This window comes from Pagrus pagrus (assembly GCF_965226575.1).
Source record: "Pagrus pagrus genome assembly, chromosome: 13".
Lineage (NCBI taxonomy): Eukaryota > Metazoa > Chordata > Actinopteri > Spariformes > Sparidae > Pagrus > Pagrus pagrus.
The window spans coordinates 27,510,988-27,538,896 of NC_140197.1; the positions used below are offsets into that span (position 1 = coordinate 27,510,988).

Sequence of the window (27,909 nt, forward strand, 5' to 3'; positions counted from 1 at the left end):
ATCTGTCCTATCACAGCATTAAATATTTAGGAGGAGCCACAGGGACGGGTCAGAGGCCTAGCTTACAAATATTAGCAACAATTCCCACCAGACTTAACTGTGTATTACAACACTTGCTTGGTCATCATCATCGTTCACACCTCCACACACCTCCAATGTGAAGGGATGGCACATTTTATGGGTTTTGGATGTGCCGGAGGTGACCATAGTCAGGTTACCTTCATCGGCATGGTAACAGTAGCCAGGTGACCTTTGTCGTCATGGTAACAAAAATGTTGTTAATGTTGTGAAATGGTTGCAAACTACTTGGTAAGATCAGGAAAAGATCACGCTTTAGCTTAAAAAAAGTGAGCCTGAGTTAGTTGAGTCAGTTAAGTTACGGATGTTAGTTAATTGATGTTTCGTCTGTGACATAAATGAAGTACGTTGTATAAGTTAAAATGCTGATTTTCTTGTGTTCGCCAGCCTCAAGGAAACGTGTGTTTGGTACAAACCCCAACGAATGTCACATCATCATGATTTTAATATTTATTTTCAGGGAAAATGAATCATTCCTACCAATTGTGACTCATATCACAATCACAATATCTGCCAGAATATCGTAAAATTATTATTTTATTTACCGTATCGAGCGGCCTCACCCCCCAGACTTTGTCGCTATTTACATCCCTGGGCATTTAGAGACTAAGTGGTGTGAAATGATGTGCAAAAAGGAAAAAACAAATGTATTGTGATAACTTTGAATTACTTTGATGTGATATTTATACACCGTTTGGTGGCACCAGACTGTACTTACAGCAAAAAAATCAATGTCGTCCCTGCAGCTGGTTAGACGACCGTGCGGCTGCTTCAACTGCAGCGAGTTTATGAACTATTTTTAGTGCCCGCCTACAGACATTACACCCATCAAATTACAGTAGGACATTGTCAGTCACAATAAAAAATCCACTGCCTCAGACAGATTTCTTTTCATTTCCATTTGATTGAACATACGGAGCTGATAAAACAGACTCTTTATTGCAGGGATTAAGATGTCGTGCTCCAATATTGGCAAAACCAGATTTTTTTTGAAGTTATAAATTTTGCCTCAAGTCTCATTTACCTGTCAACACCTTGATTATATAAAATGAAGTATGAGTCTCAGATAACTGAGCCCAACAGATAATAATTTACCGCTCGCTCCCATATGTTAGGACTTACTTTTAGGGTTTCTGGTACGTAGCGCTCTACAGACAATCAACCTGGGATCGGAGACGGGCTGAGATATGTGGCCTCGTACTCAGGAGGTCGTGACTGGAATTATCTCTGAGGACTCAGATAAGTCATGTTGGCCTGAGAGAAGCCGGTGGGCTGCGATGATGGAAACACTTCACTTCATCTCGCTCTGAGATGAATCACACAATCAGGCTCAAACGCGGCTTATACGATTACACGCTAATGACCAACCTACACGCTCCAGCGTTGACTGAACAAGGGGGCCATGTGTATGCGGCTGACCGAGGGGTCGCTCGTGTCAAGCTGCCGAACAGATTCGAGGGCTTGAGAGGTGGCAGTCGAGTTCACGTTCTGGCTCGCGGCCTCGCTCGGCGGGGGAGTTAACCTGAGGTCCGGTGGGAAGTGAATTCCTCTTCAGTGCACACAGAGACATTTCCATGTAGGGCGGAGACTGGAACAAAAAGATTTATCGCAGGAGAATCAATAACAGCAGAGGTGCGGCGAACGGTTTGAAAAGATGAAAGAACACAACAAGGTTTTGCTTTTCTCTGAACTGCTTTGTAAACCCTGGGGGAGGTAACAGTATTGAGCCATTTTCTGTTTGTTCAGATCCACATTGGCGAGGAACTAAAAATACCCCCCTCCTCCCTCGCAACGTGTGTGGGTCGAGGGTCAAGTGTAGCTCGTTTTGCTCCCCAACACGGCCTATTATCACACTACAGAGCACAAACAAAAGTCGCTAGCTCGACAGCAGCTCAACTGGAAACTGTCACGACCGTGCCCCTGCCATGGGCTTTGGATCGCACGTCGTCCACATGGGCCCCTTTTTTTCTCTCCAGCCACAAACAAATGATCTGTAAAATTCTGGTGCACTGCTCGTTTTAGAGCGAAAGGATTACATGAATGTGAAGACAAGTCGGGCTAAAGCATCAGATGCTTTGGTCTCTAAATCCTCACTCAGATGTAGAAAATAATACTCTTAAAGCAAAGGCTTCCAAAACAGGAATATACTGTAAGCATTCAGAGAGATAAAAGCAAAACAAGAAATTGATAATGGATTAATTTAAAATGGTAGATAAAGCCCATTGTTCCAGAATAAACTGATTTTATGTCCCCAGGCATCTTTATGTTGTTGTGTTTCCATCCAACTGTGGTTTTTTTCTGTCAACGAGCTTCTCATGAGACAAACACAGCCCGGGAAAAATGCTTCCGGTCATAGAAGTGAAGAGAAAAAACCAAATGAGCTGCTGCTAATGTACATTTTAAATGAGAAAGGAAACATATTTTGGTGCTGATTGCATTTTTAAAATCAGGCACTAGCTAAAGGTTTCACAAAGAAGTGTAAAGAGGGATTTATAAGCCACCCAGCAGAACAAACAACTGTTTTAGTTTATGTCTTGTTCCCTTTTTAACACCTCTTTAACATCTGTCGAGGCCAAACCCCCCGTCCACTAAACCATTGCTCGTGAAATGGATCATGACTTTAGAGTATTTTCTTGTCGGTTTTGGATCCGACAGAGCTGTAGATCATCATTTGGCTGGTTGACCTCAAGGAGAAAATGTGCCAGAATAACATTTAAAATCGATGCAACCACAGAGGGAGTCTTGGCTCGCTTTTCCTCCAGCTTTAGGAGGCCCGTGCACAGTCACAAGAGCAACGTGTGTGAGTTGTGATGCAGTTCATGTGTGATGAGCTACAGCGAAATACAGTATCCACAGGAGGGGAGATTATTCCCACTTCAGGGGGATCAAGAACAAAGTGTGTTTTCTGAAGCGCGTAGCCACAATCCTGTGTGATAACTTCATGTGAAGAATATATAGGACGTACGTACATGTGCACGTGGAAGAAAAACCTTTTGTTTAATTGATGCAGAGAAGAGCACAACGTGTTAACAGTCATATGATACTTTTAATGAAACTCCTTTAACAATCTCAAAGGAAAAGTCGAGGGGAAATGTATTTATTCTCTTTCTTACTGAAGGTTTGATGAGCAGATTGATGCAACTCAGCACAAAGACAGGAAACAGGTCTTTGCACTGAAAAGCTCACGCAATGCCGAAGATAGTAGCTTCATATACACAGTCTGATATTCATTATTTTTTAATCATTTTTAATATGAGCAGTGTGCAATTTGTTAAGAATTGTGTGTATATGAAGCCACCTTGGGCATTGCATTAGCTTAGCTTAGTTCAGCGCCAAAGAAGAATCAAGTTTCATGGTTATGTCAGTTCATTTTATGTGAATTAAACAAACTAAATGTAATGTGGTAATCAATGATCTTTAGAGGCGCTGGGGAGGATGAACAGCAAATCAGAGAAGAGTCTCAAAGCAAAGGTCCAGAACATCATAACTTCTAACTTGTGTTATGATTCATTGCTGATAATATATTTTATTTCCTGTGCCCTGAGTTTGGGTTTCAGTGGGCACGTACTGACAACACACTGTGCTGTGTCGTAGCGGCGCATCACATTGCTGCTGTTGATAATCGCCACGGTCTCGGATATGAGATTTTTGAAGTTACGATGGGAAGAATGAACATGAGTCCATTCTTTTCCCCGACTCGTCTCTCGTCTGTGTGTTTATGTTTGACTTGACTCACAATGCTCAACGCAATAAAACAGATTGGATGTCAGAGATTTACAACGCGTGCGATCCGTCTGTGAGTTTTTCTGGTCGTCAAGTGTCGTGAAGGCAAAAATAGAAACGCTTCTTTCGAAAACATGATCAATATTTTATCAGTGATAGGTTCTGTTCTGCCTTTTAGTGATCTCAGGGGGGACGGAGAGGGATGGCGACTCCCAGCTCAATTCACCGACTGCACATGAGCGTGGTTTCAGTCTTTTCATGCACAGTAAGGATGCATTCGTAAACCCAGTATGAAATTTTGGATCAATAGGAACTATGATATAAAACATGGCGCGTGCGAGAGCTTGTCGAGGTGAGGGCGAATGACAACATGCCTATGAAAATAAGTTTTTATAAAAGCAGGCTTCTAGATAGCAGCTAGCTAACGTCACACACACAAAGAGCTCACTCTTCTCTGCTCAGGTGTGTTGAATAGTTTCCGTTAATTCATTCATCAGTTCACATAATTGCTACGTTTAGCTAGGAGTGCGATTTCAGCAGTTCATGATGCGCTGACTGCTCTTGGCGCTCTGCTGCTCCGTCTCCGCAGACAGAGTGCCCAGATTGTGCTCTGCTGTCAGGAGAGTGTGGTGCTCTCAATAACCGAACGGTACGGTCCAACTCCGAACTGACTAACGGCGCAGTTTTGGGCCAAAGTGTGCCCTGGAGCCCGCCGTGACTGTTTACGAACTCAGCTGACCTCTCCCTAAAGCATACCTCCGAAAAATTTCACAGCAGGTCGTACACAAACTTCTGGTACTTCAAAACTTCGACATGTTTTTTTACTTTTATTCTCTGGCATTTGTAACTGATTGCATTAGTCAACACAGCTGCCGCGCTGTGTGCAGTTTGTGCAGACTCAGACTAATATCTTCCAGACGAGCGTTTTCGTCTGTTACCTTCCAGTGAATGCCGGCTTTCTCTCGAGCCTTCAGTGGCACTGATTGTTGGTCTGAGTTGAAAAACAACATGTCCTCTTGCGTCACCGAAGAGACTGCTGATGTCAGTGTGTCTCTGACCCGAAGGGGCTGGACTCAAAATGCTGTGTACACAGCGGGAGACATTGACCTCCATCCGCATGTAACACACTCGCACTCCCAGCTGAGGGCTGTCACAAGAGTACAGGAAACACCCACAAGGGTTAGTGTTGGTTTTAGTGACTTAATCAGACCTTTGTACAAATCGTCTTTGACAAATATGGAACTATTGCTTCAGGCTTGCTAAAAAAAAACATGTTTGCCAAGAATAGTCCAAAAATTACACATTTCAGTGCCATTTTAAGAGATTCAGTGACAAATATCTGCAAATATTTGAAGCTCTGACCGGGAGTGCACGTGTACCATTAGTCCTCCCCTGTTGAATGTAGCTCATCGGTGATCTGAATGGATCCCTCCACACAGTTTGGATAATTCTTGAAAAGAAGTAGTTCATACAATGTGTTGACAACACGTTCTCACCCCCAACGCATCAAACTGGGCAGCTAGGTCAGAGCCCTCAAGCATCACGCTATGACGCTCTACCTGCACCTCCAACGTCAGTTTTGCACCTGATACGTCACATACATCATCTGGTTAGACTTTCAAAATAAAGATTAAGATATTAAGTCGGTTTGGTTTGGTGTCAAACTCTGAAGGCGGCTGACCAGGCTGCTGTATTTGACGCGTTGGCAGTGAGAACAGGTATCTTTGAACAATATCCCCTATAATTTAAATATGGGTATAACAGTTCACAGTCTCTCCTGGAAGACATTCATAGTGTTGCGTTCAAAATTACAGAAACTGTTGTGTAAAAAGGGAGAGAAGAAAACTACAGAGAGAAGTTCAAACCCTGGCTTCTCTCTAACTACAGCTGGCCGGTCGCAGCGTGAAGTCTGAGCAAATGTTGGCTTGTCAGTTTCGGAAAATCAGAGAAATGGTCGGACACAGCCCCAAAAAATCAGACGTTGAAAAGGTGTGGGTGAGGCTCCTCCTGAGGTTTCTCTCCCCCCCCCCCCCTTTCAAAAAGTTTGTTTTTTTAAATAATGTGAAGTTTTCCCCTCAACAGACTGTAAAGTCCACTGAGGGAATGTGATTGTTATTTTGGGCTGTATACATAAAAGTTGATTTGATTTGATTTGATTTGATTTGATTTGGGGAGAGGAGGTTTCTGATGCCAAGTCTGTCCAAGGCACAGCAGTGTTTTGCATGCTAACATGCTATGCTAACAGGGCATAATGTTAAGCATGTATTTGCATGCTCACGTCTGCTGTCGGTCCCTAAACACAATGTAGAGCTGAGACTGACGGGAGTTGTTGAGCATGTATTTATGCATAAACCAAAGTATTGGACTGGGAGAAGTCAGAGCTCCAGCAACATTTGTAGCATGAATAACAACTTCATCGTCAGACCCGAGCCGAAATACTTTTGTCTGACAGTGAAATGACACTTTATGCTGAAAGTTTTACTGACTTCTGACTTTTTACCTTCACCGTGAACCGAGGAAGTCGATGAAATCCCTTCTTTGCATTCACATCCCTCGAGACCTGCCAGGTATAAAAAAAAAAAATAGAATAATAAAAATAGTTTGAGGAGGAAGTTTGCAAAGTTTGATGCATTAAAAATAGATGTGCAAAAATATGAACTCTAATATCGTAACTGTCCCGTCCGTCACAGACCGTCCTCTGTACTCTGTGTGGGAACAGCTCGGGGAGCGGACATGTTATAGTCATCACAACCAAGCAGTGGAAAAAGTTCACTTTGTATTAAAATCACAATAAAAGTATCAAATGTCTTTCAGCATTTTTCAGCTATTAAACCTTCATATTATCCTGATGACGTCCATACTTAGATCTTATCTGCAGTTTTTCTGTTCTGAACGCTCCATGTGTGGGTTTATATATGAGACACATTCCCTCAAACTATCATCTGCTATTTATTCATCACTTGCTGTGAGATCGGAGCTGCGTCGGGGGCATTTACTTTTCCTTCACGCCTTCTCCTCACCTGTCTGTGGCTTCTTCTTCTTCTTCTTCTGCAGGGTGATTCACGCCTGCCGCCTCACCTCCACAGCTCCCTCCTGTCAAACCTCATTTCCTCCTCCTTTAAAGAGCTCCCATTAACTATCCTCTCCTCCCCCCCACTGACTGAGCTGCGTTGTCATAAACTAAACACATCAAATATTCATTGTACGCTAACACACCGCTGCTGGGGAGTATTATTCATGCCCTCCGCAGACGTGTGTTGAACTGCTGAGGGTCTTTCAGGAGCTCAGGACGGCCTCAGACAGCATCTATCTAACAGCTGTCTCTCAGGCTTTGCTTATCAGCACAGCAGATCGTATGTGCAAACATGAGCAACGTGCTGACATTTATATTTAATCACGCTCGTTTATATGCCAAGTTTGTTTATCGACGCCACAGAGTGTAACATTTTACAGGAGCTGTAAAGTAGATCTACAGCAGCGATACTGTCGCGTCACATGTGCTGTTTTTCAGATTTAAATGTAAAGACTACACAGGTGGTAAAGGGTTAATGTATTGAGAGTGAATGTGTTCAGTGAAGGGTCCTCATAAGGATAGGCAAGAAGACGTGTGTGTGTGTGGGTGTGTGTGCATGTGTATATGTGTGTGCTCATCTGTTTTACTGCCCAATTAGTCTCTGTTTGCTGATTACATTACCTGCACTGCATAGGCAGCTAAATGCTTCGAACAGCTGGGCTTCAGCGGGTTGACACAACTGCAGCTGTGGCAGAACTTTATGACGGTAAACTGACTTGCACTTTCTTATATCGTGCGACACTCACATCAAAGGCTCATCGCTTCATTTTTACCAGTTTTTATCAAACAGATGTAAGATTTTATGTCTTATCACACGTCCCAGAGTCCAAATACAGGTGAGAACATGCAAGTAAAACGTGAAGCGATCCTTGTTTAATGGAGATAAGTAAAAGTATTTAGAGTAATCTAAAGTAACTATAAAGAAACAAAACAAGATATTTGTTTACTTTTTAATTTTGTGAGAGAGACAGGAAAGGGACGAGAGAGAGAGAGAATCAGTTTACAGACATCTCAATAAACATATCCAGAGACTTAGACAGTTTTCCAAATCTTGGATATGTTGCCAATACACACTTTTTTATGTTAATGTTTTAAGTTTATGTTGTGACAACGCTGCACTTATGGCCTGGTTAGGTTTAGGCACATAAACCACTTGGTTAGGGTTCGGAAAAGATCATGTTTTGGCTTAAAATACCTGTTTTAGTCGCCACAAACACGGCTGAAAAAATGTCCCGACGTCTCGTTCAAAATATCCAATAGTTTCACACTTACAAACATCTCACATGGCTGTGACAATATAACATAACAATATAAATATGAAACGTAAACATTTGATCTTATCCGGGGTTTGCATAAACGTAGAATGCCAACATGTTATTCTGGAGACTGAAATGAATGAATGAATAAATTAATCAGCTGCGTCTCCGGTCCTGACTACATTTACGTTGGCCGTGCAGAAACCTCCGGATGAACTGTGGGAGGCTTTGGATTTGTTCTTAACATTCTTGACCTATATTACATCTACAGCACGGCTCCCGAGCGGCTCGTCTCCCCTCGCTCACTCTGCTGCTCGCTGTTGCGTGTCATGTAAATATCTCGGCCCCGTACTTTCTCATGAGTGGATGAAGATGTTGCACAGAGCACGTCAGCCCTCCTCCGTGATGAAAGGCAGGATATGTTATTTTACAGTATATAAACTGCACATCCAGCGCGCAGACATGGGAAAAAGATAAAGCTGTGGGTCCCGCCTGCCTAATTAATGCCTGAAAACAAACCAGGCCACATACGTTTGACGACGTTCGCTCCACGTTCATGGATGAGCTCTCTGTTTGTGCTCTTTTTTACTGCATCTCATTCTGAGCGCACTCGTTTGTGTTTGCAGATAACGTCTGCTGCCGAGACCTCGATTGTTTGTGCGGTTAATTCGTTCATGAGTGGGGTCAGTCGCTGCAAGTGAACCCGGAGCTCTTCATGGGAGAATAAATGACACTTGAGGCCTATTTAGGTAACTGTGCGAGCGAACTGTGCGAGCGAGCGAACAAAAAGCGTTAGCGTAGCTGCCTCAGAGGCCACACGCGGGCTTTGTGCGGCTCAGACGGCTCTTTACAATTAAAACACAGAGGAAGCGGATTGTTTTCTTGTTAACAAACAGCTTGAATCAACTTGGCCATGCATGAAAAAGCACAAATGGGACACCTCTGGGCTACCTGTAATTATTTTGGGAGCATTACAGCGTCCTAGAGGCAGAGTTTACATAATGACGGCTTTAAGCATCTACTGTAAGTGTGTGTTTGCGTGGGTGTGTTTGAGAGACCAGTGAGCGAGAGTGGCAGCCCATAATGTGTGTATAGCTGAGTAGATGGAGCAAAGATACGTTTCTTTGCTTTCTCTGGCAAGTGTTCATAAGCACTCGAGTTCATTTAGATTAAGGATGATACGGATGCTAAGAGGAGGGAAGTGGAGTGAGATAACACAGATCAGGAATCGCAGCGATAAAGAAGAAAGGAGGGGCTGTGGGAGCCGAGTGAAATCGAGACGAACCACCGCGATTTACTTCGTTTCACGATAGGAACGTACGCTTTAAGATTCCCAACTCGGACGTCTGCTTAAAGCCGGGCTATAGTTAATTCATCGTCAGCGTCTGCTGAGCCAGGACGTGCGTTCATATATAAGTAATGTAAGTATAGTATTATTTCTTTCAGGGCTTAATGGGATTTTTTTTTGGCGCTTGGGATGACATTACTGTCAGCTGTGAGGAACTTCAGACTCACCAGTTATTTTAGGGACCTGCTGCACGCACGCACACACACACACACACACACACACACACACACACACACACACACACACACACACACATTACATTAATATCTCCCATTGAATCACTGTTGCAGCCTGAAGGTTAGACTGTCGGTAACCAGCTGGGAAAATCTTGGTGAGCAAAGTAATAAAGTAATAAATCACAACCTTGTAGTTGAAATTAAATGATAACGCTGCTGTTATTTTATCTTTTTGTTATCATCAACAAATCCAGAAGGAAAGACCAGAATCAACAACGGCCAAAGCCTGAAAAGTCTTTAAAAAACACATAAATAGCCACACTGTCGTCTGTGGATGACATATTGTATCTGCAATGATGAAAGACGTATTTAAATCATTTACTTAAAGCGGCACTATGTCGTTTTGGAGAAGAACGATATTAATGAGGTAATAATACAAACTCATAGCTGAATAAACGAGCTGTTCTCAGAGGAAAATGAGAAAACACTGAAGGTGGAAAGGTGGCAGGGTCCGCCACATATAAACAAAGTGAATCAGTATGAAATCGTGTATAAATAAAATCAGTCAGTGATTTGATTTCCTCTCCAAAACTACATGAAGTAAACATGTTGAAGTTCAGGTTGTTTACAGTCACATGAGTCTGATGACTTGTGAGATTCAGATGGAGGGCAGATGTGAGAAGATGAACGGAGATGGAGGAAAGTGTTGTTCAGTTACGGAGGAGAAAGTCTGTCAAAGGAACGAAGAAACGATCAGGAAACAGTAGATGAAGTTTTGGCACTTTGAGAGTGGTCTTCCTTTTGTATCACGTTGTATTTGCTATCATAAATCACCTTCTGTCCTATCAAAGCATCAACTCATAATGAGTTAATATTGGGCCACTGTCGTTGATGCATCCATATGCATGTGCTACTTCAATGCAGTAGCTGTTCAGGGTGCAGCTAATTTGAACTGTTCATTGTATTGTTAGGGACAAGGACATTTCAGTGACGTGGACTCTGCAGCGAGTGAGAAGGAGTCGATCAGATCAGACACAAAAGACTGAGTGCTGTGTATATTGACTCTTCACCACTGCATATACAGTATATCATGATAATAGTGTTGTTTGTTCCTCTCAGCATGTGAGATTGGAAACGCAGTCGTGTCGCTGCTTCAGAAGAAACTTCACTAGTTACCGTTGTTGCATTAAAGGACTTTCATACCGAGAGCTGCAGACAGAAGTCGTTAGCGGGATAAATTCATTGCTGGTCGCCTCAGGGGGGATTTGGCAATAATAAAAAAAAACAATACCGGCCTTATCCTCTCTGCTGCACGAGTGATTCAGCCAACAAGCAATTTATAAATGCTTTTACATCTACTGGGGAGTCTGTTTCTCTGCAGCACAGGAGGAGATGCGTGTGTGATGAAAGCAACCACAGCAGCTGGTTCGACATAAAAACTAAACGGCAGAAGAAAGATATGAAGTGTTTACTCTTCTTTACATGCTCTACAGTAATAGTGATCCAGGCTTTTTAGATGTCCCTGTTCCTGAGCTGCGGTACGACTCCTCTCCTGCAGCTTCTCCCTGACAAACGATGTCTTTTCTCTCTTTTTGGCGTGCCTTTGCTAAATATGGCTTAAGATATTCAGTGTATCTACGCATGGGGTCCACGATGCTGCGCAGCCACTGTATATGACAGGGGATTACTGCACGTAAACGCAGTTTGCCACCATCCATGAGAGCTCAACGCACAGTGGAGTCGTGTGGATACGAGGTGGAGGAGACGTGGTGTAGGGATCACCCAGGCCTGTCCATAATTCAGAGGGTTTGTTTGGAGTTACCCTGTAAACATTAAATATTACAGAGGGCATTGTAGGCGGTGCCTCTGGTGGACGTATGTTTTAATCATATGATGCTCAAACCTCCTGCGCCGCGTGGGAACATCTCTGAATGTGGCGGCAGTGGAAGGAAGTAAAGCAAGTTAATGTGCGTCCTCCGTGTCTTTATCTCTCCGTCTGTCTCCTCTCTGTTGTTTGTTTGGTTGTGGAGGCTGATTCTCATTTCCTCGCTTTCTGTTTATGGCATTTTTTTACAATCCCATCAGTCTTAGGGCGTCATACAACATCCATCACGAGCAGTCTCATTAGAGCAAGAACGAGTCGATGCCAATCTGGGTGTTCGACGTCTCCTAAAAGTGTTAATCGTTGCTCTCTGAAGTTTTCAGATCTGCCGTGCGACTCCGCCAAGTCGTCTTTTAGTCTCCATGATGGGAATTTTCTCGTACAGTAACTTCATATTCAAAGACGGTGAGAAGGATTTTATCCGTCTTTCTTTTAGCTTTGTTTATTTCCCTTTACAGATCTCGTCCCCGTTGGACCTAATAAGGAAGGTTTATCGTGTGGTCTTGTTCTGATAACAGTGTTTGTTTGTCAAACAGTGACTGTGGCCCTGAACTCGAGGCCTTATCAGGAGTTGTACGTTGTCAGAGCATCATAAGAAAGCCTCTAAAGGTCATGTTTAAAGAGTGAGGCAGCGCTGACGCTCTTGTCTTAGTCCTAATCCCGACTTCTACTGTGATGGGATGAAAGCAGCGTCACAGAAACACTCAGCTGCTGGAACATAGTCAACATTTTTTGCTGTTTGTTTCGACCACATCCTTTACGTAAAAAGGCTGTTGACACCACAAACTGAGCGGCTTTACAGTACTACTTCTGGCACGGATAACACTTCAAGTAAATGTCAAAGTAAGGACTGTTTTCTATTCGCAGGCAGCTGAATCAGTGTGTCTGACTCGTCACGCTACCTTGCAGGTGTTGACAGGTGAAATTGCTGCGTGTTCGCTTCGCTCCTCGCTCGCTTGTTTACACCAAATCTCGGTGCGAATGTCACAGGGAGATTTATGACCGTGACAAAGCACTCCGTTTCATCCTTAAGATTTTTTTCTGAAATGCTTTGCTAGTTTTCGAGCTTTATGTGCTGTACTTGTAGAAACGTTCAGTCATAACTCACTGGTTTTGCATTTGTTGCCCCGATGATTTCATCGACCAGCATTCGATTGGATTTAAGAAATTTCAAGGAGCTGAACAGATCCTTCAATTTGATGCTCAGGTGGGTTTTGAGGCCAGTGATGGCCGGTGATAATTTACCTGGAGGCAGAGGTGGACGAGGTGATAACTTGAGTAAAAACTTTAAATTTGCAAAACTAACTCAACTATAGCTGCAGCAGAATGCACAGTGTTTCCCTCTGACACGTAGTTGCATAACGTGGGAATACTACTGAAAGTACAGCACAAGTACCTAAAACTTGTACTCAAGTACTGTAAATGTACCAAGTTACAGTCCACCGCTGACTGGGAGTGATGACACAGACACTTTCCAGTAAATTAAGCACACTTGTAACATCTAATCAATCTTGTCCGGCTCCTCGTGTTTTCGAAAGGAACAGAACATTAAAAACATCTTTCAGTCCGGTCTGATTCTGGTTCTGGTTCACATTCTTTGTGGCATACTGTATATTGTAAAGACGTGTATTGACACAAGATGCCCGTGGTCGAGGCCCGTGCGTGGGCCAACTTCACGGCTGTTGAGATTGAAATTGGACGGTTGGGCGTGTAGTTGAAGCGAGTGGGTTACCACAGAAACAACACAGACCTACGAGCAAAACCGATGATGTAGATGTTTTTCTCAAGTCCTTTCCCTGCGTCCCCGTGCCAGCCATGTCAGGGAATATCAACAAGTACACAGCTCGAGAACAAAACGTTAAGTGCTGCTCTTGTTTGAAGCTTGTACAGGTTTGTTCCTGCCAAGCTCGGAGATCACAGACGGTTCTCTGCAGGATGTTGGTCCTGCTCTTTGCTGAAACTGGCAACAACGGTGGACTCGCTGTGATTATACTGCGGTCTCACAATCAGGTTTTAATCTCAACTAATCTGTGCTCATTTCGTGGTCAGAGGGCACGGCACAGTTGGGAACTGTTGGCTTGTGGTGTCAGGAGGTGTTATTGGCCTGCTTGGCTCAGGATCAATAATCCTCTCTTTAACAGCGGTGTGCTTTGTGTAAGGGAGATTTTAACTATGTTGTGATGGAGAGCACAGTCCTGGTTGCACCACAAAAGAGGCTCACTCAAGAGGGAAACTTGAATATTCAGCACTTAAATCAACTCAAATTAGCTGGAGAGAGAGAGGATTGATTAAACGAGGTTATTATCGTATATCAAAGTGTCCAGCTTCTCATCCATGATTGGGGCTGGAAACCTTTTCAGTAGGATCAAATTGTACGTTGAAGCAACACAGACAGTGTGGAAGGATGCTGCACCGTGTAATTTGGAGACAAGAAAGAAAGGAATCTGTAGTTATTGATGGCAAAATTGCTCTGTATTGCACTTTATTGTTACCTACACACCCTTGAAAGCGAAATCGGGTGCATTTGCCAAAATACACGGTGGGCAACCACAAAGAGGCAACAGAAATGTCAGTTTGACACACAAACCTGCTGCTGGAAAGTGAGAAGATAAATCATTGTCTGTATTTATAGTATGCTTCTGTCATATATATACATAATGTTACAGATGTTCATATGAAATCATTCAAATAACGAGGTAAACATGTGTAAAAGTTATCCCTGTGAGCGGGAGCTCAGTGTCAGGCTGCTCCTTGAATGAACCTTTTCCAACTGTTTTCCAACTGCCTTCACAACGATCTGATGACATTTTGATGACGGCTCGTTTATTGTGCCTCGGGCGCACGAAGTACGAGGACGCAACCATCCACCGGTCTGTGTGCTCATACTGAGGTGATAAACAGCGGCTGCGACCATGACTCTGATCTGGTTCATATTTTATGGAGAAAGCGCGCTGATGTCCTCCGGCTGTTCTGTCATAGATATCCCTACTTGTTGCTAAAAGTAACCTCTAACTGCTTCTCACTTAACGATAGCTGCCGTTTGGTCGTTAGCTCAGTTAGCCCTGCAGTGTGCGGTCCTGTCAGCTGACCTCAGGCCTCAAAACCTCCTCCAATATGATCCAGTTAAGTTGTGTGTAATCAGGGAAGCCAGGAATCATCCAGTTCAGTGCCCCATGTCGCTGCACCATCAGGCCCACCGGCACGAGGGTGAGAGGGGTGAGAAGCACTGGGAGCGACCCAAACCACCAGGACCAGCGCCAGACTATGAAGCTCATTTTACACAGTGACCATGTTATAACTTACATTGTATAAGAGGCGGCTGTAAAGCTGTGGATACATGTCAGAACCACACATATCCGTGGTGCTGCCAAAGATTTGTCCAATCAGGAAGTAGGATTTTGTTTTTTTGTTACATATCGACCGACATATACACCCGCACCAATAAACCTGCAATAAGCTTTCATCACTCTAGCTCCATGTCCAACTTCTGTGTTTACTACGTATATTACAAATGCAGGAACAGTGTAGGATGGTGAGCATAGTTTATAATCCAAGGCTCCCTTTGGGGTTGTTGTTGCCTCACAGCGGTTCACAGGTCCTGCACACCTCATGAGAGACTCCACTGAGCGCTTCCCACACACATGCCCATGTTCAAAACATAAAAAAACAGCCCCATACACTCACACAATACAGGTACGTATAAAGCATTACACAACAGGTTGTCATTGTTTCTCACCCACATGCATCAGATGTGACCTCTGCGTATGAATCTTTATCAGAACATGTGAGTAACGCAGAGGAGGACAATATGAGGGAGGAGGCTTTGAGCAATCGAGCCCGCCGGGGTCAGTGGAGCTGTGACAGCCGGACGCAGATGGGTCACTCTCACTGCAGCGGGGTCAGCGACGAACATTTTGAGCAGCGCAGAGGTCGGCCGTATTACACAGCTGCTGCAATCTGAACCACTGTTCCTCGTGTGTTTTTTAACGCTTAACGCTCTCTCCGCTATCTCGCTCACACACTATAGCGCCTGTCATGTCCGTGCTAAATAATGGAAGTGCTGTGACATGGGTGGCTCAATGAAAAGATCTTTTTTATATTGACCAGAGGCTGGAAATACTTCATGTTTCCTCTCTGCAGTAAAGACAAACACCTTTAGAAAAGTGGGGTGAGGAGACAGGTGATGAATAATCAAACACTTCTACTGAGTGCTGCTATTAAAATCTAGTGATTCACCTCGTACACGTTATTATTTCACAGATGGTTGAGATGTTCAACAATGAATTGAAATACTATATTACTATAACCACTGTTGGGCAGGTTACTTTTGAAATGTAACAGATTACTAGTGGTAGTACGAGGTGGTGGTGCCTGGATGAAGATAATGGCTGAGATCTGGATGGATGCGACGAGGAGCAGCCTTCTGCTGAGCTCAGATCTGAGGCGACGGGTCGGAGGAGGGTTTGCAACGGTTAGCACGGAAATGACAACAGCTACAGTACAGTCAGCTGATTGTGAAGAAGAGGGAGGGACAGAAAAGGGAATGATGAGCAGGATACAGATCAGTCCTCCTGACTTTACTTACTACATATGAGGGGCAGTTTTGAATACTTCATCAAAGTAAGTAACTTATTACATTTGACTACATCCTTGTACTCATTCTATTAATCTGTGGTGTAGGGTTATATGAGGGCAGAGGCGTCGAGGGTCGGACATTTGCAGATACCCCAGAAAGTTTTCCTCTTTTTCACGGCCCGATGTCAGAATATCGTTCTGCCCTCGATGGTTTGGGTCTCAAATTTTTCTCACCAGCTTTGCTCACCTGCATTTTCCTAAAATATGAGAATAGAAGTTCCTGCATGGCTAAAAGATGCAAAGCATGTCATATTCTACATATCAGCTTTTTAGCTTTTTAACCCCGACATTATAATAAGAAATTAGTAACTTAATAATTTAATTATGTGTTCTGTGACAACTGACTTCTCTGCAAACATGAAGCACATTTTTACCAAACATTTGCAGGAAAAACAAACCACTTCACTTGCAATTAAGTTTAATGACAACAAGGTTTCGGTTCTTAGACCTTCATCAGGTTAGCTCAAGATTTTTCCTGATTGCGTCGGCCTTCGGTCTTCTCTCCTACGCACCTGTCGATCTTAAGGTGTGCAGAGGTGTTGCTCATTCAACCAAAATGTTGCGCAGCGTCCCTGCTGACAGGTTTGTGTTGCATATTCAGTGAAGTATAACACCCTGATGGCTTTTTGAACACACGTTGCATGTAAGAGTAGCTTAAGCTTCCCGATGTGGAATAGTTTGGCCGGGTTGGAAAAAAGCTTTAAACGATGATATTCACTGAGGCACTAGGTGTGTGTGAGAGACGCCGTCGAGCAAAAACGCTCGACTTGACACATTTTCCAAACAGCTTTTTAGCAGAGAAGCTCCAGCAGGCAGCGAACGAGTGTCACATCTTGTAACTAATGCGACAGGCCTGACACGACTGAATCCCGCAGTCAGACTGACCAAATTAGGCTAAGGCCACGACGAACCGGGTTACTCGGCTGTTAGCGAGTGGACAGTGTATATACAACATGTTTTAACAGAGGGTGATACGCTTCACAGGCACATCCTGGGTTGGAGAGACTTGGTGAAAGAGACATAGCTGCAGTTTTTGAGGCTTTTGGTCATGAACTCACGTCTACAGTGTCTGGATTGTGTCCTCCATCTAACAGGTGGAGCCGAGGCAAAAGGTTGTAAGTCAGAATACTGATTTAAGTTGATATCTCTAATCTCACTGATGATCGAGCTATTATCGTGATTATTATAATGAATATCATGTGATCACAGTCTGTGTGTTGTGTTTGGATGCTGCAGGAGGCAGCTGCTGTCAGTGTTTATGCATGTTTCAGACACACGCTGACAGTGACACACACTCGTTTGTTGGAGCTCAGTGAGCAGCTGAGGTAAAGCTTCCTCTCAGACTTGTGTTGTTGTGTAGTTACAGCTGAAGGACGATCAGCTGCAAGAAGTTCCTCGTCGTCAGAATCACTGTCCTGATTTTTATATATGATTTGCTGATGTGTGTTCCGGTAAAGTAGGACATCAACAGGAAGCTGTCATCAGGATGCATTTCCTGTTGAGTCAGATCTTAAGTGTAACTTGCCTTCACACTGAGGTTCTGCTGATGTCATGATTAAAATCTCCTTCGTTTTAAAGAAACGTCGCCTTCTGAAAATAGCTTACGCATGAAATCAGATCTCGGGATGCAGAAATTAACCTATTTCACTGTTCAGCACAGGTTAAAATGTCACGGCTCTGTTACTGTAAAGGCCTCCTGCAGTACACCGCCTGTTTCTGTTCTCGCTCTCAAAGAGGGACATTATGGTACTTTATCTCTCAGAGTAGCGGTGAGCTGAGAGTTGCACTTATTAACAGCCTGCTGAGATGTTCCCAGTTTATTTCATTCATTTTGACCAAAACCAAACTTCGACCTTTAGTTTCATTTATCGTTCTGTACTGTAGCACACGGTTTTCTTATTTTTTCACAAACTGTTTACTACAAAAGCCAACAGGGAAATGTTGTTTAGATAAAACACAACAAAAACCCAATTAAAAATGTTCAGTAGCCTTTGTTTTCTTGGCTCAGTAGCTCTCCAGTCTCTGTGGGCGATGAGCGGGCTACTATTTGTCTTTGTTTTATTTAATCTTCTTTCAGACGACACTAAGGGTCAGGGTTAACCCAGCTCTTGAGGTTCACAACACTTGTCATTGCACATGTTACTCTGCTCTGTTACACTCATATCCGCCCCTCCTAAAACAATAGCCGGTAGGAATTAGTATCCAAGTCGACGTAAAAGGCAACTCAAATGTTAAAAAACACAAATTGAATAATAGTGAAAGTGAAACGTAACTTCTACAAGGCCAAAATAATGCTGTGGCATCATTCCAACTGAAAAGACATAATTTAACACAATATACTGTTCAGCTTAATAAGCACACAACCAGTATGAAGATAATGAAAGTGTAACATGTTCAGCAACTGTGAAACCAGATATGACAAAGATATGACAGAGGCAGGATGTTTTACAGTGTCTGTGGTGTCGGGTTAGACGAGGAGGATGGGAGCGTGTTGACACTGAACGATAAACTTAATCAAAATCTGTAATCACTGCATCCCTAGCTCCCATCGGTTCATACACCAGGCTTTATTCAGTTATAGGAGTGGTCTTAAAATACTCTGAGGAATGCTGGAAGTGGCCTAGAAGTAGAAGTGGACGGCAGGTCAGAGTTGTGATCTTTGGCACGTTGATGGCTGCAGAACATCACAGAGAAAGACAGAGTGACCACACCAAAGACTGAGCGAAGACTTTGGTTAGTTTGCTGCACAGAACGTCATCTATCACTCACACAATCCAGGAGTTTTAGTGTCACACAGCTGAGGTTGATGTTGATGTAGTGTTTGCACAGTAACAGCTCAGCGTGCTATCTAACCGAACATCAGGTCAGTCACGCAGAGCGCGAAGCCTAGATTTAAGTCACGTCTTCCTCGCAGCGGCGTGTTTCAACATGACACTCCGTCTCCTCTGAACTCTGCTTCACCCCATTATCAGATAGTGGGTCTCTGATCCAGCGCTGTCATGCTCAGTGTAACATCTGCAGCCCTGAGGTGTGAGCATGGCATGCTTTGCACTTTGCTTGTTTAGTAAAAGCATGGGAAGCAGGAGGAATACACGGAAACATATCTTCAGAGTTGTGCAATCAATGTGATTGACGTCTGTGATATATTTCAGAAACAAAGCGAGGTTACTGAACGCGACACTGATAAATGCACCTATCGGTCTCATGGAAAGTTGATGATGCAGGAGGGTTCTGCATTTGTGAAGCTGCATGATGGATTGTTGCTCGGGGGCATTTTTCTGAACCGGACAGTTATTGTGTTTTCCAAGAGGTTTGTTTTTGATCCTTGCTGCTCCCCTCTGCACGCATTCATGCACGCATACTCCCTCTTTTGTAATTTTATTTGTCAGACGGCGTAATCAAATGAAAGGTAAGTACTCTCGAACAAAACAACAGTAATTGTTAGTGGCCATTGTGTCGAGCCCATCCAACATGCACTTGAACACAGAGTGGTTTGGGACGATTCAGAGAATCTGCGTCATTCATTTACGATCGTCGGTGTCTTTCTCTTTATACAAATATATGAAAATGACCAGGTATTATTCAAACTAATCACCGTCTGTCTTTTCAATCAAAAGGGAGCAATGACCCTTTAGCATTTCTGTTTAAATCATCTATTGAGTTTCTAAAAATTTGAATCACATCACGTATCACACATAACACATCCCGAGGCTGTTTCAGGATGAAATCACCACAGGAAACGGGCCAGAAAAAACCCAAGAGGTCCCTCTGGCCGTCGATCCAACTCTTAAATCAGATGTGCAACAATAGTGATAAAAGCTCCAGGTCATTTCCTGGAACAGAGAGCCAGCGAGGCTGAACAACACATGTTCCAGAGGACCTTGATAGGTCTGGATCCACCGCGGGCCGCGGCTCTAGCAGGATATCATAACAGCAATACACAAGCCTAATTAACCTCACACCTTCGAGGTTATTAGTTCCACGTCAGCTCTCGCCAAATGGCCAAACAGACGTGTTGTCTGTGACAAATCTGCACAAATAAAGCATCAGAGACTCAGGAACGTATGTCTTCAGGGTGTGTCTGTTAAAATCCTCTCTTAGCTCTCGCAGGGAGCGTTACAAGCAGTGACTGCACATTTTAGGGGAAGCCTTATTTCGTGTTCAGCTGGGGGGCGTTTGGTGATGTTGGATCTAAAAATATGCAGATATGATATGAAGCAAAGAGGAAAAACTTCTTCGCGTGCAACCGGAGAGAGAGAGAGATGAAAAATTGGTCAAACTTTAAAGGAGCATCACAGTTGGTCACCGGATTTCAGGACATGCATCACTTTTTCTCACGAGAGATGTTCCCAGCTATAAAGACACGTGTTGGATTTGGAGCTCTCTCTGTGCTGATTGCTAACATATTGCAACATATGCGCTTCTCAAACGCACATGCAAACTGCGAGCATATGTAACGACGAGCGCTACGTGTGTGTCAGGGGCCAAAAAAGGGTCGAGACGCCCATTTTTCTGTCTCACCTCCACGCCCTGTCTCTTTTTCGTCATCCCTCCTGCACGACTCCAGCGTGCAGCGAGAGTCTGGTTAATCATTGCTTCGACTCGGTGCTAAGTTGCAGAAAGTGGTTGCGGGCAGGCTGGAGTGTTGGGAAATGAGTGTCCATATGTGTTTGTGGGAAGAGAGAGATAAGGAGGGAAACCCTTGGGAAAGTGTGATACACAAGCGATGCCCCGTAAGCAAGAGCATGTGCTCAGCCACATGCGTGTCAGCCTGTTGCACATGGACACACATGCACTCACAGGATGATGCCTGAGCACGTAAGAACTTACATAATTAAGCTTTATCGAGACCTACAGACATCATGTTTGGACACACTTCATCTGCTTGTCTTTTAGTATTGATCGCTTTGTGTGTGTGTGTGTTTTTGCTTTTCATCCTCCGTCATTTATTCATACACTTTTTGTTCTTTTCGCTCTTTTCCTCTCCTCTACCATCATCGTTTTCTCTTTTTGGTGCCATCAGTTTAAGTTGATTTATTGATCACAGGTGCTTGAGTTGAACTGGATTCATAAAACCTGTTTAAGCGAGGTGTTTTATCGCAGAGCATCATGTTTGAATCAAACGCGAGCACACCGTCAGAAATGATCATTCAGAAAAGTCTCGATTCATTTGGGATCTGTTGGCTTTCAAACCAAGTCCCCGTCGACTTCAGGTGTTCAGGAGAATGCTGCTTTGCTGTGTAGCTCCAGAAATGTTTGTTGACTTCGTGGGTGGTGAGAAGATAATGACTGCATTTTTGTTTTTGGCTGAACGTATCCCTTAAAACTAGATTTACTTATTTATAATGAGGCCCCAGATGTTTGCTGTAGCAGATCTTAATGCTCAGTCTGGTGTGGCTGACATAATGTGGCTCTTATGTCGTCACTCCATCAGTTTCACATGAAAAAAGTTGGTTTTCAACGTCCAAATGAGCCGTTTCCAAATCAAAGCTGACCTCTAACAGAGTCATCGCATACCAGAAATGCTTCTTTGTTTTACGGCACGTTTGCGTTGCTGTTAAACTCGGTACATGAAGCGTAATCGCAGTGGAAACACAATTGTGACATGTGTCTGATGGTGTTAAGGGCACAAAAGTCAGTACTGTGATCTCAGCTGGACCAGTCGTGACCTGATGTCAGACAAGACAAGAGTAAGTCTGATCCCTCAGGCGCCCGAGGCAATCAGTCAGTCTGTACTCCAGCTAATGCTAACTGCATCCTGTGGTCATTACACTGAACAGGCCATTAAGAAGAAAGTATGGCTCTTTGGTTTAGATATTATCTGAAGTCTGACTTCCACTAGAGCTTTGTGATATATAGGGCGGACCTTTAGATTATGACTCCTGGCGGCTAATTCGGCCCAGACGTCAGGAGCTTGTTGACATGTTCGGTAACAGACTCTCTGATTTGAATTTAGGCTTTCTTGAGCACATACATTGAAAGCTGTACATCTCTCACGACACATTGTGCTCTTATCACTTGAACAAGCACCCACTAAACAAAAGAAAGTCCGTACACATCAACGCGAGCCCGTCCTCCTCCCTGCCACGAGACTGGAACAGAATGGAATTTGAAACGTTTTAGCCAAAAATGTTTCCATGGTCAAGGTGTTTTTTGCAGAAACGTTTCAGATTTCGTTCCGTTCTCCGGCTTCAAACAACTCTCTCGGGGGAGTTTTGTGGCGTCCGTCGACACGCAGGTGAGTGACCTCTGGCACACATGCTCAATCAGACGCTGACAGGCTTTAAGATGAAGGTGGACAGCAGCCAACTGCGAGTCGCGGAGTGAGTGCAGCTCTGCTGAGCCGCAGCTGTCTCGCTGATGGGACGAACAGCGTTTCCTGGAGGTTTTTGGTCCTGTACTTGATGTTCTGGACGGTCTAATTTGGGGCGGACCGTCCTGATGCATCATTGGTTTGTGCCTTTGCTTGGTATAAATCGACCTGACCGGCTTCACAATGCACATCTCCCTCTACAGTAACTGAGCCTGCTTAGGATCTTAACTCTGCTTCTTCAAGTCCTGTTGTAACAGCAGTGTGAGAGGTTTCGTCCCAGCCTTTTTCCTGTTTTGGTCCTCCTGATGCACGTGGCCAAGTTGAAACGAGGTAATGAGAGTTGTGTTTGCAATGAGCTTTGATGGATTGTGTGTCTCTGTGTCATCCAGGCAGTGTGGCGAGCATAGATAAGCCCCCTTATGAGGTGAAAACCCTTCCCCGTCCTGCAGTAACCCCTCCCAGCACCAACAGCAGGAATAAGGGATGTCACGGCTGTTCCTCCTTTTGGCAATGCTCATTGTCTGCTGCAGCGTCCAGGTGGGTCCTGAGAGCACACACACACACACACACGCACATACACACTTTGTCCCGGAGGTAAACAGCCTCTATACAAGTCGGTGAACCTCCATTAGTCACTGGCCTTTACAGTGCGGGGGTGGTATGTTTCTGTACCTCTGCTGCCGTCTGAAACAAGCCAGAGAGTCGTCGCGTGGAAGCCGAAGTAAACTTTCTGTCGCTGTTTTTAATGACACAAGAGTTACAGTGTACAATATATCAGCCTGTCCACACGGTAGCACAAGCCCTCCCACACACAGCCGACACGTTAGCAGGACAAACGTCTCCGTGATGGATTATATCCTGGGTTGTTAACAACTGCTGTATATGTGAGGTACAGTGAAACACATGAATTCAGTTGATGCAGCCATTTTGTCTTCATGGTTTGTGTGTGAAGTCCAAACATTCTCAACATGTTTCTTGCCCACCTGCTCACAGTGCAGACCATCCTGTGGTGTAACTGGACTTCATGTGCTCCACCATTTCCTCAGGTGTCTCCGACCGCTACCCTGGACAAGCTGAAGGAGAGCTGGAAGATGTACATGATCGAGTGTGAGAACAACAACAGCCGAGAACCGCCAAGCACCGGTGAGCTGAACACACTTTTTGGGCACTTGAGGGCAAAAATAATAAGCCATGAAAACAACATGGCAGGCAATCCAAAGAGATGCACTAGAAAATGCAGCATAAAGCAATGAAACGCTGGAATAAACTTCAGAGTTGAGCACAAGTATGAGCCACTGTTAAACTTAACTTGCATCTCATCACCACTTAATAAACACTGTAAGCATCGACAACATGCTCCTATCCAGGAAAACAGAGCGTCAATATAATAAGCTCTGGTTAATCATTACTGCTCTGGAAACATTTCTGTGAAAGAGATATTTTTCGACAATATAATTTGCTTTCACATTAGAGAGGAAGTCAGTATTTACCCTCACCTTGGTGTGCAGAGGCGACTCTCTAATGCAGTAGAGCAGGTAATGGTGAGGCTGCACGGTCACCAGACTGTGGAGTGGCAGCAATTTCCGCTCGCTGCTCGAAAACCATTGTATAATCACTCTGCTCCCAACCGCTCCCAGTTCTCTGTTTGCTGCACCACGCTCTCTGTTGATGGAGCAAACTGGGGCTCCGTGTGTGCAGATAGCAGAGTGTTTAACTACACGGCGAATGCGGCCCTTGAGTTGCATTATAGTCTGTTAGCTTGTGTTATTCTGTAGATGTGGGAGACATCAGGTGTAGAGGAGTGACGGACCACTTTATATACATCGGGTCTCAATCCGGAAACTTACAAAGTTTAGGGTGACATCTAGGATTTTTGGCTTTACAATATTCAAGTTCACAGTTGTAGTTTCTTCATTTGCTATAAGATACAAGGTCTGAGATAGGAGGGGCTGAGATCACAGCCACGAGTTTGTCTTTGAAACAGACAGAACAGGCAGTTAGGACATTTTTCTGTCATGAGGCCGCTGACGTGTCCACGCACTAACAACCAGAACTGTTTACATCCTTTGTTGAGAAGATGAAAGTTGCGGGATAACCAGCGGGTCATCGATGGACGACTCTGAAGTCAAGATGAAAGAGCATGATGTGTAGGCCACGTATGCCATAATGACCAACATCACTTCAAAGACATGTCACTTCCCTGACCACTCCAAACTGGAGACACAGAGTGTAAGGGCTGTGAAAATATGGACAAATCCCACCTATATTTCATGTTTTTTTCCATCCCCCAGGTCTTGTGTGCAACAGGTCTTTTGACAATTACGCCTGTTGGCCCGATGGACTCCCGAACACCACTGTCAGCGTGTCGTGTCCGTGGTATCTGCCCTGGCACCATGAAGGTAAGGGACATGTGGGACGGTTGTTGATGCAGAGTAACTTAAAATACCCCGCAGAGACAGACAGCTGTCCGTGATGACTGCACTTTCCAGTAAATCACAGAGACTGTTTGTGTGTGTGCGTGTGTGTGTGTGTGTGCGTGTGTGTAGTTCAGCACGGCATGGTGTATCAGGAATGTGACGCAAACGGCCAGTGGGTGACCATGAAAAATACCAGCGAGTGCGACTCTAGTGATCCGAGTGAGGTGAGAAGTGTCGCTTGTTATTCTTTCTATCAGAGACACAAATGTCACACACCTTCTCACATAATGAAAACAAGTCTAAAGTCCTTGTGTGTGTGTGTGTGTGTGTGTGTGTGTGTGTGTGTGTTTTCATTTGAAGCAGTATTACAGTCATATTCGGGTCATGTACACGGTGGGCTACTCCTTATCACTGGTGGCTTTGGTGTTGGCGCTCGGCATCCTCATATTCTTCAGGTAATAATGATTTTCATTTTGAAATACATTCTGAGAAATAAAGGGGGAAGTGCTTCAAACAACAACCAGACAGGCAGCTAACAGGTAGCTTAGCTTAGCTTAGAGACTGGAAGCAGAGGGAACAGCTAGCCTGGTGCTAATTAACACTTCTAGATATACGTAAGAAAAACAAATATAACACGTTAGTTAGTCAGCTCAAACTTGGAATAAACTAGTATAAAGCTGTATTGTAAGTGTAGTTATATTGATCACAAAATCTATCCTGCCGTTTATCAGGAAACTGCACTGCATGAGGAACAACATCCACATGAACCTGTTTGCCTCCTTCATCCTGCGAGCGCTGTCCATCCTCATTAAAGACGCTCTGTTAGAGGCCACCAACATCACATCGCAGGACCTCGGCAGAGACCAGGAGCAGGGATTCCCCCAGGCATCTATGCCTCCAGTGGAGCTGTTGGTCAACAACGGGGTCAGTAGTGATCTGCAGCTCAGCAACGAGCTATAAAGGGCACTGATCACTAAAGGACTGTAGAGGTATTATTAGAGTGGGAGCGGTTGTTTTTTTTTTTTTTTTTTTTGCTGAAGGGAGGGTCGTCTGAGAAGAGGCTTTTCATGTTTTAACACCCTGCACTTATGTTCCCCTTGTGGGATTAATTAAAAAAGGAAATAAATAGTCACAAATGAGGGTTTTAACATGCGCAGTGGGCCATAAACAGAGGACAACAGTCCTGATAATGTTTCAGACACACTAAATAAGATCTCAAGGTCACATGTTTCATATGCATTTAGTATATTTAGAGAGAGTTTTGTAATATTAAAGGCTGAGATATAAAATGAAACCTCCCTCCCTCCCGCAGTACAGTCCATAAGAATTTGGGACAATGCCAGAACAAACCCAGAAAGCACTCAGCGCCGTACAATCCTGCAAATCTGTGTTTTTAATATTTGAAAATGTTTCCATTTACTCCACCATAGACTGCGTTGCAGCCGTTATGTTTAAATAATGTAGATAACAGAATATAAATAAACATTACACTACGTTAGATCTGTTAAATATTGCACAGCCATAATTATGATTCATATAAAGGTACAGTTGTGTGCATAGGAAATAATAATCTTGTGAGAGACTAATGGTAGCCACGAAGATAATTGCAGCAGCTAATTATCCATAAAAGCAGTGAGGGTTACGACATGTGTAGAGTGTGTAGTTTGTGTGTTGGGGGTCACATCTGGCTGAGGTCGGAGTCAAAGTTGCTGCCGCTGTAAAATCTCACGGCCGTCAGCACAAAGCCTGAACCCAGGTGGCGGCAGAAGGAGCTCCCACGTGACATCTGAATAATAATGTTCGACATCAGACGGCTTAATGTTTTTTCGTATCTTGCAGACGACGGTCAGCTGCCGCGTCGCCGTGCTGATGATGCAGTACAGCATCATGGCCAACAGCTACTGGCTGCTGGTGGAAGGCATCTACCTCCACAACCTGCTGGTCATCACTGTGTTCACGGAGAGGAACTACTTCAAAATCTACCTGTGCATCGGTTGGGGTGAGCCGCCCTGTTGAATACTATATTTATGTGTGTGTGTAAATTAATTTGCTGGATGATGAGAAAGAAATTGAGTCAACACACGACTGCTTTGCATTTAGACCGCTCTCGTTTCCTTACAGGTACCCCGTTAATATTCCTCGTCCCCTGGGTGGTGGCTAAATACCTGTATGAAAATCACGAGTAAGTTTCCCCAGCGCTCTCACTCCTCCTCCTCCTCCTCCTCCTGGATGTGTGAGGAGGAGGAGGCCAAACATTTTACATTTCAGCTCATTCATGCACCTCATATCTTAAAAAGCTGGCAGATGGGCCCGTCTCCTGAACGTATGAGCAGCTCACGGTCAATTTAACACGTAATTACTAGACGAGTCTGCGTTTAATGTTTTCACATGACCACGTTTTTATCTCTGCTGGACGCCAAATATAGAAACTGTGTCAGAAAAGTCGTTGTGTTAGCAACTTTTTAAATATTTTATGGTAACAGTCAGCACCCAAACTTTATTATATCGCCTGCAGCGTGGGGGCGAAGGGGATTTTTTTAAGGCAGGACTTTCTGAAGACACGTCGTGTTGTTATGTAAAGCTTTAAAACCCTGCGGCGGAGCTGCGTCTGCGGCCTCTGGTGCCACATTTTGGCCGTCAGTCTCACTCGGTCTCACAGCCAGCGGGGAGGAAGCTTTCTACTGTCATCATAGCTGCAGGACAGTGTAATAAAATGTACAGTGTGTATATCTGGTTGTCTCTCACTGATCTTTCCTCCAACGGCTTTCATTTTCAGATGCTGGGAGCAAAATATAAACATGAATTACTGGTGGATCATCCGATCTCCGATACTGCTGGCAGTTGTGGTAATTTCCTCTCCTCATCCTGATGCTGTCGCTTTGCTTTTTTTCCACGCTCCCTCCCTTCACATCATGACATTTTCCAAACATTTCAATCCAAAAATGCCAAACAAATTGTTGAAAAACACTGAAAAATGTATTCACCCCAAAAGTCCTCAACACATTTAC

The 27,909-nt window shown here is 44.1% G+C and overlaps 1 protein-coding gene across 2 annotated transcripts in view; it reads left to right on the top strand.

The window, feature by feature from the left end:
* gcgra (glucagon receptor a) overlaps positions 1 to 27,909 on the top strand; it is a 39,968-nt gene that overhangs the window by 7,794 nt on the left and 4,265 nt on the right. The window contains exons 2-10 of one of the 2 annotated variants that reach the window (XM_084370638.1): positions 22,874 to 23,021; positions 23,531 to 23,627; positions 24,776 to 24,883; positions 25,031 to 25,125; positions 25,262 to 25,356; positions 25,633 to 25,825; positions 26,741 to 26,900; positions 27,023 to 27,083; positions 27,678 to 27,747. In XM_084370638.1, coding sequence (XP_084226764.1) covers positions 22,968 to 23,021; positions 23,531 to 23,627; positions 24,776 to 24,883; positions 25,031 to 25,125; positions 25,262 to 25,356; positions 25,633 to 25,825; positions 26,741 to 26,900; positions 27,023 to 27,083; positions 27,678 to 27,747 — 933 coding nt within the window. In that variant the 5' untranslated portion in view covers positions 22,874 to 22,967. The remainder of the gene's footprint in view (positions 1 to 22,873; positions 23,022 to 23,530; positions 23,628 to 24,775; positions 24,884 to 25,030; positions 25,126 to 25,261; positions 25,357 to 25,632; positions 25,826 to 26,740; positions 26,901 to 27,022; positions 27,084 to 27,677; positions 27,748 to 27,909) is intronic. The other variant, XM_084370639.1, reaches the window with a different exon arrangement.